We start from the raw sequence: 13,941 nt of genomic DNA, 5'->3' as shown, positions 1-13,941 counted from the left end.
GGAACTTTGCATTCTTCCGGTATAAGGATGGGCCCTTTAGGTGGTGAGAGGGGGTTAAAGTTAGCACTGAATCTATCTGCCAGGATGTTGGCAATATCAGTTGGTTCTGTATATTTAGTCATTGTGCTGTAACTCAGAGCAGATCTGTGTGTTGCCATTGAGATTCTTGACATAGCTATAGAATGCTTTGTGGTTGTCTTTTGAATCAGTGGTGATTTTGTGTTCATAACTAGCTTTGGAGGATTTTATGAGGGATCTCAGCTTCTTACCGAGGCTGACCAGGGAGTTCCTCCTATCGTGGGATTTTTACTCTCTTTTGCAACAGTTTCTTTCTTCTGTTGTAGAGTTTGTTTATGGCAGATGACCACCAGATTGGCTTCCTTTTTTTGGAGGATAGCATCTCAGTTCTGTTAGGGATAGCATGATCCATCCACTCGTGTAAGTGCTTATAAAGTGCATTTGTGTAGGATTTAGCAGTCATACCTCCATTGTCCATCTGCATGGGTGTTGTGAAGTTTGCCACTTCATTCTTAAGAAGCGTGAAGTTGGCTTTGGAAAAATTATTTATGGTTGTTTTCCTAATGGAGGTGGGAGCGGGATGTGGATGTCTAAGGTGATTAGCTTGTGGTCGGATCTGACCAACGAGGAGCTGACCTCTGGTGTGGAACACTGGTCGCCCATGTTGGTGATGACAATGTCTAGGATATTGCTGAACCTGGTGGGGGTGTGGATAAGTTGATCCAAGGCGTTGGAATTGATGAATTCCAGAAAACATTGAGCAAAAGTGTTGGTACACGAGTAGTTTTCCCAGTTAATGGTGGGGTAGTTGAAATCACCCATTATTAGGGTGTTGGGTTGTACCTTAATATTTTCCAGTGTATCAAGAAAAGAGGAGTGGGAATCCTGCGCATGGTGGGGGTCTGTAGCAAGCTACAATCTGGATTGCGGTTTAGCCCAGAGTTAGTTGAACTTGGATAATCTCTGATGCATTATGCCGAGCAACTAGCTTGGAGGTCTTTATATCCATAATGAATATGGAACCGCCTCTACCTTTAGTGTTTTGGTCTGGGATGGTGGCCAAATGGTGTGGTATGAATTATAGCCTGGTAATGCAGGGGTGCTCTCTGGAGCTTTGAACCAGGTCTCTGTCACTGCACAGATGTCAATATTCTCCATTTTAAGGAGTGCCTCGAGTGTGTGCATTTTGAGGTTTAGACTTCTAGCACTGAGTATAATTACCCTCAGTTTTATTTTAGAATAAATCTCCTGTTTTTACCACTGACAGTGGTCAGTCTGTACCAAAACCTGTTCTATCCTCCAGGACAAAGGTTAAAAAATGAATGGGAATCAGATTAGCCTTCTTGAAGGAAACATATTAATATTCCCACTGACTATATAGGTAAATGAGCCTGCATTTTATTTAGACTAGGCGGAAAGGTCTGGAAAAGTAAAATTGCATTTAGTTAATATTTGAGGAGAATTTTGAAAGTTGCATTTCCCTGCTTCTAAAATGAGAAGGCTGGTTTCACCAAGTTCTAACTTTGGCTGTGTTTGTCCTTCAGAAATAATGGAAATATTGTAGTCATTTTGATAGAAGTTTAGGTCTCATTCTGGCCAGACTCTATATTACTTAAAATAAAACCTGTGTTCACCTCTAATGTTGCTGTGTGTTTTCATGTTTCAGGTGGACTCTTAGTTTCTTTGTGGTTTTGAGAATGGTTTGTATTTACTGGCCTTAACTAGTAGATGGAGTTTAGTACTGTGAAGAGTCACAGCAGGGAAGATTCCAAGTTTTGGAAAGTTATACACTTCGCAGTGAGAGCTTAGCCATCTGTGTGAAAACAGTTCATGTATCTGTAATATTCTTATTTAGGTAACTGATGTAAATGGAGAAAAACAACGGACCTCAAACTGATTGTTGAGGTGCATAACTTTAAATGCTTGTATGGTAGATGTTTCTTTGTTGCATTATACCATTAGAACATTATTTGTAAGAAAGCTTTTGAATCAGTTAAATTGTACCTTGAACAAAATCCTGATGATTAAAACTATCAAACAATATCAGTTAGTATGCAAGCAATAATGCCCAGCAGGGTGTGTTACTGTGTAAATAAAGCCCACTCAGGGGTGTTATGAGCCCCGATACAGTAACACACATCCTGGAGGGCATTATTGCCATTAGAGAATAGGCTGTCTGTAAAATTGTTGTGCTTTATCTATTTATTTATTTTTTATTACTATATTGTATATTTTTGATGTAAAATAGTTATACCACATAATGTTTCAAAGTTGCTGCAGTATATGTAAATGGTGTTGGAGGAATCATTTTTGATCCAAAATATAACATTTAAAAAAATATGTAGACATTTATTTTATTCTTGGTCATTTACTCCTAAAATATGTTGCTGCCCAGTCATTGCGGTTGAAGTCATTAAGTAATGACATACATCTGACTTTCAGATTTCATTCAGAAAATTCATGTTAGCAAAAATCCTGCTACATAAGCTACTTTGTAATTTTATAAGAAAAATATTTAAAGTCTGTTCCTAGTTTTGAGCCATTGTTCCCCCTTTATTTCAGGCTTTATTCAGATTTCTTAAGGTTGAGAAGTGTGCAAACTTCTTTAATGCTGCTTCCAGTGGTCCAAAGAGCTCACTCACTCTCTCTCTCTCTCTCTCTCTCTCTCATATACACAAACACTTGCAGTTCAGAAAATGCTTGCTAACACAAATCCTATTATTCAAATAACTTTGTGATTTTTATAACAGCAATATTTAACATATGTTCCTGTTTTGAGCCTTTGTCCCCCCTTTATTTTAGGCTTTATCCAGGTATCTTGAGATAAGAGGTAGAGAGGTACATAAGTCTCTTAATAACTGCTGCTGCCAGTGCTCAATCACTTTCACTCTGTCACTCACACATGCACCTCGCTTTCATGCACACAGGCACTCATACTCACACAGACAGAAATGTAAACACATGTACACACACACACACACACACACACACACACACACACACACACACACACACATGCGCGCACGCACGCATGCACACGCACGCGCACACACGCATGCACACACACGCATGCATGCACACACATGCGCGCACACGTGCATACACACACACGTGCACACACATGCACACACACACACACACACATATGCACGCACATACACATGCATGCACACGCATGCACACGCACGCGCACACACGTGCATACACGCACGCACACACACATGCACACACACATACACACACGCGCGCGCGCATGCACTTTTTTTCTTTCTCATTTATTTTTTTACACTCACTAAACAGCAAAAGCGCTCATTAGCAAATGTAAAATAATGGCTCGATCTATCTCACTTTCACTCACATGCACATATACACTCAGACAGATATAAACACACACACGTTTTTAATTTTTTTTAATATAATTTACACTCACTAAACAGCAAAATCACTGCTTAGTGAGCATAAAATAATGGCGACCATTAGGTTACTTTCAGTCTAAGCTCCATGGCCACTTGATATGCTGCTGTGAAGTGGCAAGCTTGTTTCGCAGTGGGCATTACCTTTAGATTAACACCCTACTGGAGAACATTTGTGGTCCAGTCAGGGTGCCGATCTACAGGTCACCCATTCTTTAAACCATATTAAAATCTGTTTTAAGACCTCTAAAAGGGCAGCTATTAGGTGTAAATTACCAACCTTAGCCCAGCTCTGTAGTGTAAAATGACAACACTCTAGTGTAAATGGAGAAAGCTGTGATGATGATCCAGATGCTCCAAGTTCAATTAACTGCTCAGACATGAAAAAGGCATGGCAAGAGAGAACAGAAGTGGCAGACGCCATCTCTCCTACCTTGAAGTGGGGAGCCTAATGGTCCAATGTCTGTTTCAACTGATGCAGGATTACTGCAGGTGGTACAGTTGTAACTTCTGCTATGGACTTGGCTAATCACACCAGTGTGGTAGTCCTCATTAAGATATTGTTGGGAACACTCATATGTAGGGGAGGGAAAAGTAGACCTTTGTGGTGATAGAAGTGTTCGCACCCACTAGAAAAACAGGGTTAAGGCCTTAACTAGAAAATCTTCAGATGGCTGTCTGAATGACAGCCTCCATGATTGTCTCTCACTCTTCAAGGAACACACTGGAGAACTAATTTCAGATGACTGATGGTCTGAAAGCAACAGAAGGGGATAAACATTATTTAAAAATTAATTGCCCATATGATATGCATGGTATTAGTGGCTGATAATAGAGCTGTGAGAATATTATGCCATTTACACATGTTGTACCGAAGAGATAAGGGATTTTTGCTCAATAGCTTTCAAAAGATGTCTGTATGTGACTGTTTTAATAAGCTTTGTTATGATTAGAAATATTTGAAACTGATGTTAAATCAGTGTTTTGGATATTATATGTTTTCTGGAGGCTTGACTGTTATTTTTTTAGAGAATGGCTGTGGATTTTACAAAAGTGATAAAGAAAATGTAAAAGGTTTGAGCAAAAGTCTAGTAAACACAGCTGAGATCTTTAGGGAGCTGGGTGGCTAGTTATGTCTCTTACCTTACAGCATAAGGAGTTCCATTTCTGATTTGATCTTTCTGTGAAAAGCATGTTTGCAGTGTGCCTTACCATCCTTAATGAGTTGAAAATTACTTAAAAAAGTCACAGCAGCAAACAGCAGAGCTTTGGAAGCTGTAGAAAATGTTTACATAGCAAGATGGTAGAAAGTCATGTACCCTTGTTGTTTTGGTGTATAAGAATGGGGAATGTCCAGTAACTAGATAATTTTTACGGATTTTGTCTTGGGGCAAGCACATTTGTCTGCCTTTTCAACAACTACTCTGAGTTACTTTGATTTACTTCAGGTTTACAAGATCTACTAAGACTTATGTAGCTGCCCATAAGGCTGGTTCCGAGCAGCTTTTCACTTTTTCCACTCATGGTCACCAAGTGTTATGCATGATTTGAATTCCTTGGAAAGCCAAGAACACACATTTCCTCTATTCTTTCCTTAATTACTACATATTGTTACCAGGATGTTGTTTGTCTTTTCGGCTTTTCCCGGTTAGGGGTCGCCACAGCGGAACTGCGGTCCGCTAATGATTGGCAGTCGCTTTTTATGGTGCCGAGTTGCCAGCCCGACGCCCAACCTTCATGCTGTGTAATTATGAACTAGTAACTATATTGTAACCTTCTGTACCTGGGACTTTCTATCAGTAGACTTGACAATTTGTAAGTATTTCAGCTTTCTGCAGCTTGGTTACTTATTTGTACTTAAAAATTCCTTTCATGTTACTCAGGTTCTGTTTACCCTGCACTAGCTGACAGAACATATATTATCTTTAAAGTTCTGCTATTAGTCTGTGTAACTTTTCTTGCCACAGGTCCATCTTATCTCAAGAAGATCCTGTTTCTCAAGTGACTGGCTTAGTCCTTTATTCCTTGCATTGAGATTTTAGGGTTTCCCAGGATGTGTCTGGAGACATCCACTGTTCTGTCACTTAGTCATCAAGCTCTGAAACTCTGCAATCTGTTTCTTCAGTAAAAAGGGAGTTCCCTAAACTGCTGTGTTTTGAGATCTCTCTCAACAGCCACATGTTTATAGTTTCATAGGATGATATATAACCTAACATTATTCGTCATTAAGCTATTATTTTTTTTCAGCAACAGCATACTTATTGTTTTATTGCTGTTTTTAGTCATTTTTTACATTTTTTTGTTTATCTGTTTGCATGAAAATTAGAACTTGCACTTGTCAGCTCTGAGACCAGGAGTCTCTTCATTTTTATATAAGCTTAAGGGAAGCACTTTGTTATTTAATAGATGACAAAATACAAAGATATTGCTTTGGGTACTGAGATCAGACTTTTTAAAATGACCATTATGGAAATATACAAACAAAGATTGCTGCTGGCCCTTGCTAAAACTTGAAGGCAGAGATGTTTGACTTGGGTTTCTTAACTGATCCTTCATTGCAGAATGCCCTTGTGGGGCAGGATTTGGGTAAATAATGTTTTTTTTATTAATTGTTAGAGATCCAAACGAGGCAGCAGTGAGCAGGCAGGTTGCTTGTCACATCCTAGCTATGTAAGATTCAAATTTTTAGTGAGGATAGAGGTAAAACTGTAGATGCATTATTTTATATCTGTATGTAGCTGTTCAAGAACTGCTAGTACAGTAAACTCTCAGTTAACTGGCACCCATGTCTCTGGTTGCTTGAGAGTTACTATTAAAAATAGGCTTGACTAATACTGTATCCTATACTATTTTTTGGTTTGACTTGTTCTCAGGTTGGGGAAAGAGGGAATTTATTCCTATCTTCCTTTTCAAAACTCTAAAACTCTAAAAACGTAAGTTATGTTTCTGCGGGGGGCAGAAAGTGCAACACATGAAAATTGTATTGTATTTCTTTGATTTTTTTTTTTTTTTTTTTTGCTGGTTGCTTGAGAGTATCAGTTGCTTGAGTTCTGAGTGTACTGTATTAAGGAGGACATAAGCTATACAAATTATTATTTTAATATGGACTCCCACTAATATTTCAATAGTGCACCATTAAGGCCCATATTCTTTCTTGCAGGGGATTGTAGCTAATTGATTTAAAAATAAGAAAATTTATATTTTTTATCAACAGAAACACCTTACCTTTCTGGAAGCTTAGGTGATCACATCTGAATGGTTGATACTGAGTACTAGTGAAGGTAACCAGTAATTAGTCTGAAGACTGACCAGTCACAGCAATGCCAAGGGAACTGTTTACAGCATACATTTTCATGTACATGTAAAATAAAAAGTGCAACTAAAAATGTATCTCTCCTAAATGTATTAAATGAATTCAGGTATCTTGTTATATAATTCCTGATAAAGGCAAATAGCATATGTGCAAGGTGTTATTATAACTGCTTTACTTTTATTTCCCTATCTAATAATTTCTTCTGCTTTTCTCTTTTAGCCTTTCTCCTACACAAGTGCCAACCACCACCACACATTCCAAATGCTGAAATGAGTCCAGCAAAAGAAGAATATAAAATAGGTATTTTAAGATTTCTCACAAATTTATATTTTAAGTTGTTATTGTGCTCAGGAAAGTCATGCTGAACTGACACATAGACACATATGCCTAAGATACAGAACACATCGCAAACGTGTTGGTGGTGGATGAGAATTAGTCAGTTGTACTTCTTGCCTTCTTTGAAGAAGTGATCATCTAACACTGTTCACACCACCTGAGTAGATCTATGAGGCAGTCACCTTAGCCTTCTATTATGGGAAATTGCTCCATCATATAATACATCTAGGAGCACTGCAGTATACTAATGGAGTCACAGCTTATTGGAAGTCATTTGAAAGTACATGTAGAAGTCACCGTATTGAAGTTGTATCTGTGCATATGGTCAGTTCAGGTACATAGAGTACATCATAGTTAAAGGTTAGTAAGCTGGGGAGTATTTGGTTGGGGGCTTAAGCATTTGCATAGGTTGTGAACAGGAAAGCGTGGGTTTAGGTTTGACTGGAAAACAGTCTGCTTTCCTTAAGATTTTGCTGGTAACAGAAACAGTCAAGTTTTTAATAGTGGGTAAGGGCCAAATATTTATTCTTTTTACTCTCCTTACATTTGTTTAATCCCTATGTACTGATGTTTAGTATAATATTTTTATTTATTAGTATATTTGCTTTAGTATAATATAGTTAGCATTTCTCTACTAAAAGGAGTCTACAGGACACCATCCAGACATCAAATATTTCTTATTATCATGTTAACTGGTATTATTCTCTACCGCCCTTTCCACTGCAGTCTAATCTCCATCTAGGAGTCTTACATTATATTGCTTTAGCATCTGCAACATTTTCGGAAGTCCACATGGTTGCACTGTACATTAAAATCCTGCCATTAGAATTTCCACACTATCCTTACTTATGTAATTTTGTTGAGTCCTATTTGCTTTTCATTTCTTACAGTTTTACAGAAAATATGTAGATTGTGGCAACACAATCATTTTTATCACTTGAACATTGTCCTTAGTTGAATTATGTATGAAAGATGTCACTGGCTTTTAAGCAGATATATTTTGTTGTTGATAGCAGAGATTCCTAGACCTGATATGAATGGGAAGGGAAGACGATAGTAATGCATTATTAAGAAATATGTCAACCACACAGATGTGCTTCCTTTTCAGTGTTATGCAATGTTCCACTGTTGCTGTTATTATGGTATCATTAATGGAATAACCTAGCAAACCATAATTGTGCCAGGTGTCATCCTCTTGATTTAGAACCTATGATTCCACACAGTGTTTGGTCTTTATATAGCTGGCATTCTTTATAATAACTGGGTATTGTTTATATGTTTTAATAGTATGTGTTTCAAAAATGAGTGTTGTAGTGTTAAGCAAATAAAGGCATCATGAATTTTACTGATGCAGAGATTTGGTCAGTCCTTAACCCCTAACACCAAATTTTATTATTAATCACTGATAAATATTTTTGTGTTTCAGAATATGTTTGACAACTAAATCATGACATTAAATATTTTTATAGTAGTTTTCCTATTTTTTATTGGGAAATCATAATATTCGTATGGTTTAAAAGAGTGCTGTTCAATTAATTTGTAGTTTGTAAATGTAATATTGTTAGGCACAGATATTGGCTGTATCTACTTTTACTAGATTGAAGGTATCCCACCATCATGTTTATGTGGCCTACTAAGGGTGTTGTATAATGGCAACATTATCATGCTATCCCTGATACTAGCAGTTCATATACTGTCCTTCATTTTCCCATAACATTTATTCAAGGCAATAAATGCATGCTTGTTGAATTTAAATTGGTTATCTATAGACACGCCTAAATCTTTAACACAGGTAACTGCTTGAATTGATGTGTGGTCTTACTGCATAAGGATACCCATGATTTAATTCACAAAAGTTACACTTTCTCGGATTAAATAATACCATGTTAACCACAGACCAGCAATACATACTCCTGCATGATACTCCAGTTAGTAATACCTCTTTCTACCATTTAGTCTTTGTATAATCAGCATATCTGGTAGTGATAAGGAAGTAGGATACATATACAGAGTATATAGATAAAGCCCCAGCACAGATTCCTGTGGATTATCAGCATTTGCTGTAACTTACTCAGAGTACTGATCCATCACCCCTGACTTTGTAACTTTTGTCATGTGGCCAGTTTACAACACAAATTGTAATGGATCTATTTTCTGTCTTCCCATAACCTCACAAATATTATCGTGTGGTACAGTATGAAATTCCTTACTTAAATCCAAGCAGATAACATCAACAGGAAGATCATATTCAAAAGCCGCAACCTTAATAGTGTAAAATTTATTAATAAGGTTACATAGACAATATCTGTCAGGTATGAATCCATGTTGTGAAGTGTCAGTTAACTGTCTTGTGGTAACAGATAATAGAAATTACAGTGTTTTGTTAAATACCTTCCAAACTATGTTTGTAAGACTTACTGGCTGACAATTAGAAGTGATCCTATAACTGTTACCCTTTGGGACAGGAATCACTATAGCTTTTTTCAGGAACATAACCAGTGTACAGAGTAGCCCAAAAAGGACAGATAAGAAGGATCATCAATATCCATTAAATTCAGTGCAGTTACCTGCATCGGGGCTTGCTGCAGCATTCCATCTAATCACATAAATACCTGCTGCAGTTACCTGTGCGTTAAAGTCATGGCAGGCTGTAATGTTACTACCATTATTCATATCTGTTGTATTTACCAAGAAATTAGAAATATTCAAAAGTGTTTACACAAAATATTGGCAACACTGCTTTATTCAACAGCCATTGAACTATCCACCAATAACTCAATGTTGCCAAAATATCTCCCTAAAATAGTGAACGTTTATAGAAGTTTTTGTAGTTGTCCTTAGTGTGACCCTTTTATTTTCATAGCAGCAGAATCGTGTATATTTCCATTTTTCTGAAATGGATTTCCCTCACATCACTGGATCCCTTATCTGGTTGTGCTGGGGATCTCAAACACAACTAAATTTCACTTCCACCCGAGGATGATCTGAATTTGCAGTGTTAGGAACAGCTGCACAACCTGTTACAAGGTTGGGATCATTAAACAACACTGCTTCCTAGACGTTCTCTCCATGTGTTGGTACATTACGAATTTGCTTATAATAAAAAAGGTTGCAGAGATTTACTAATCTCTCCAGCCCTCCTCTTCTAGCTTCCCCTAGGGCCCAGTGCATTAAAATCATCAGGAATAATTAAATATCCATTCAGAATGCATCAGCATAACCCATTCCTAAGTTTCTCTCTGTCTGTACTATTAATATTGACTGGTCTATAAAAAGCAACCTTCGTAACTGTTTACCTACCCGCTTGAATGTTAGCTGTTATTTGTTCAATATGGAACTCTTCTTTACATCTTGATGATAAAATCACATATTTGATGTATATTGATACACCTCCCCAGTACTGGTTATTCTTTGTTTATGATAACCTCTAAAATGTGCAAATTCAATAAAAAAACATAACCCGCTGTACCAGTTTTCTGTACCATGAATAATATCATAGTTGTTCGATCTTAAAAGAGTTCAGTGATCTTATAGCTTAAATGCACATTAATCAAAAAGCGGCTGATGCACTTTCTGAGATTAGCTTGTCTGCTTGTTCTCTTCTCAAACTGTTCCTACTAAAAACCTTTAACAATCTTATTGAGATGGCTGTCATAAAGCCTGTTGCCCTTACAAACTAGCTAACAACCATCCTTGTACTTCATATCCATGCCCAGTTTTCTTATGTTTCACTAGCTTCATGATAGAACAGCTGGAGCTGTGATCTGGATAGGGGTATATACCCTTTTCAAGGCATGCAGTACTGCAATGCTGTGTTGCCAGAGTTTGACTAGAGCTGCTGTTTGCTAAAGCTTCAGATTGGCAGAAGTTTATCAGATGTCTGAGTCAGGGAGTTTATTGTTGTTTGGGGTGAGTTCTGGTGTGTAAGAACTGCAAGTTTTGAGAATGAATTTCATGATGGGCAGGGGCACCACAAGTGACAAACCACATTTCGTGATATTACATTGGAAGGTATTTAATGTATCACACAAACCAGACACACAACTGGTATATTCACCTCCCAGGGATTGGAGATGGGCATCCCTGTGCAAGACCAAATTCCTGTGGCCATTTGATCCTCCTTGTGAAGCCCAATTTGTGCATCAGTTCCCCTGCAACAAGCATTGGGTAGTAAAAAGCAGGCTGTCCTGGAGGTCCTGAGGAGCATTATCTCCTTCCCACCCACTAGGCAGCTCATTAACTTACAGTAGTTGCTTGAGTAGAGGAGAGGTATGTGCCTTCCCACTTGTGTGTACCTCCTCTATCTCAGAGATATGTATACGCCACTGTTAATGTTAGCATCCATAGGGAATCACTCACTTTCTGGTAGATGTCACCAGTATAGGAGGCCAAGACACTTCCCTGTGCAAGACAGTGTCAGCCAATCAGTCAGTAATATCATAAGGGATGTAGGCACTTTTGCTGATAATTCAGTATTGTTTGTCCATCCTATCTCTGTAGTATTTCAAAAATCCTTATATATGGCATGACTAATTTCTAAAGGTATCTCTTCTAGAGTGAAAGAAGTCTTAAGTTTCAATTACAGAATATAATGCCCGCTTTGTCATTTATTTTTTTGAAACATATGCCTGAACTTAAGATAACTCAGAGTTTCCTAACTTAAAAGATCAATTACCTGAAGACCATCAGTTAAGTAGCCATATTAGCAGCCCTTTCCCTGTACTTGATGTCTTTTTGACTTGTCCAGTATCATCGCCCGGCCTTTTAATAGCATAAAAGACCCAGCCTTTATTGATCTGCTATTCATTCACCAAGCAAATGGTTCTTCAACTACCTGGTTAAAGAACTTAAACCTTTATCAACATATAAATAAGACGTGCAGGTTTAATAGTCATGACCAGTCTGCACTTTGCCTCTGGAACAAACTTCCACTACATGTCAAGTAGAGTAGCACCCTTACCAACTTCCGGATAAACCTTGATACTTGGATTGCCTCAAGTTAGCACTAAGTCTGTCTTATTATGCCTTCCTCAAGGCTGGAGGTAACTTTTGAATATAGTTTATTGTATATGTTTTTAATGGTTAGTAGATTGATAGTAGTGTGTATCAATAAACTTAAGAAACCATGCTTTCAGGATTGAATCTCTGAGTAATATGCACACTTGCCAGTGATAATCTTGATGTCATTGGTGTGGTAGAGAGTGGAAAGAGGTTTGAGTGGCTGGAAGTCAAAGATGCATTTTTTTTTTGCTTCTATATGACAAATATGGCATATGATAAATTCAGTACTTTAGGGACCCAGACAATGAGATAGTTGATTCTGTTAGTATTTTCTCCCTCTTGTGGTAAACCATAAATTCACATATTATTCTTTTTTGTGATCTGCTTAATTTTTTTAACCTTATCTTGCAGCCTTTGAACTTAAGGTATAAAAAGTACAGTAGATTGAATTTTAGTCTCCTGAATTATAGTATCTGTCATAGAAAAAAATATTTTCTGTAGCATCACACTTCATCTGCATAGTGTTTAGCTGTCTGAATGGAGTATGCTGGAAGAGGGAAGAGGGCAGCTGTCTATTTTTGTGATGAGACACAGACCACTGCAGGAGAATTAATAATTTTCTTGTGTTTTATGGTTTTCATCTTTTCTGTATTGATGTAGTTAGTTTTTGATCAAAAGTATCAAACAAGTTTCTTGACAGGAAATACAGCATATTTCAAAACCTGGTACACAGTTTTATTTACAAGATATTCAGCTAGTTAAATAATGTTAGAACAAAGATCCATGAGGACATTCTTCAAATTTAGTCTAGGATTACACAAAAAGTAACAAATAAGAAAACTATTGTGGTACTCCTTACAAAGAGGTTAAAACAATATTTGGCACTTATTGCATTATCACTACCAGATTTCTGCACTGCCATAATTCGGTATTCGTGCAGAAACAGGTTTCTTAACCTAAAAAGGGGTCTGTAAAGAAGTAAACAGTAGTCTGTCACAGTGGGAAGAAGTGTAGTGGTGAAACTTTGTACAGCTGGGTGATGCGCCTCATTGCTTCTGTAACTCCACAGTGGTACAACGCTTTATACTAGCTCCATTTCTCATTACAATCTTAGCAAACGCAAAGTGACTCACAAAAGACACCCTAACTTGCCATGAGCACTAATCATGAAAAGCCAGTGGAACCAGTAAGGAAGAGTAAGAAATGACTCTGCGATTGTTGGGGGACTGCCACCTTTCTCCCCTGTGGGACTCCTGTGTGAGGGTGATAAACCTTAAGGTGCTTCCCACAGATATTTGTGTAATTCTGAACTTGTTCACTCACAAAAAGGCAGTTACAGTATTAAGAAGAGGTCCTGTACATGCAGAGTGATTCAGTGAAATCTATCCAAAATGTAACTAACACAGATTACGTTGTGGCCATGGAAAGGGCAGCTCCTATTGTTGGGAATGAGCTGCCTTTCACCACTTATAATTTTATGGATGAGTGACAAGCAGCAGGCATGTGAATATGACGGGAAAGGATGCTGCCAGGGAAGAGGAATGTTGCCATTAGTCCTCTTTCTATGTAAAGTACTAAGCGACACATTAGTACCTAACAACTGACACAACCCTTCTTATGTGAACAGACCTGATTTCGAGAAAACTGTACAAATAATAGCAGTGTGAAATATGGTTGAGGTAATATGTAAGTACCCAATATTTTATTTTAAGCAGGTGTTGAGGACATTCTTCAGATTCAGTCTAGGATTACAGAACAAGTAACAAATAAGCAAACAATTGTGGTATTCCTTACAAAGAGGTTAAAACAATATTTGGTAATTATGTATTATCGCAACCAGATGTCCACACTGCCATAATT

The 13,941-nt window shown here is 37.6% G+C and overlaps 1 protein-coding gene across 1 annotated transcript in view; it reads left to right on the top strand.

Annotated features, from left to right (window-relative positions):
- The window catches only part of LOC122792225 (CUB and sushi domain-containing protein 1-like), a 3,080,606-nt gene that overhangs the window by 2,160,631 nt on the left and 906,034 nt on the right, over positions 1-13,941 (top strand). Inside the window, exon 40 of the mRNA XM_044059969.1 lies at positions 6,964-7,044. Within this exon, the coding sequence (XP_043915904.1) occupies positions 6,964-7,044 (81 nt within the window). The remainder of the gene's footprint in view (positions 1-6,963; positions 7,045-13,941) is intronic.

Source organism: Protopterus annectens, chromosome 1.part2 (genome assembly GCF_019279795.1).
Source record: "Protopterus annectens isolate FY-2018-M chromosome 1.part2, PAN1.0, whole genome shotgun sequence".
NCBI classification, from domain to species: domain Eukaryota; kingdom Metazoa; phylum Chordata; order Ceratodontiformes; family Protopteridae; genus Protopterus; species Protopterus annectens.
This window is presented reverse-complemented; position numbering and strand designations above follow the sequence as displayed.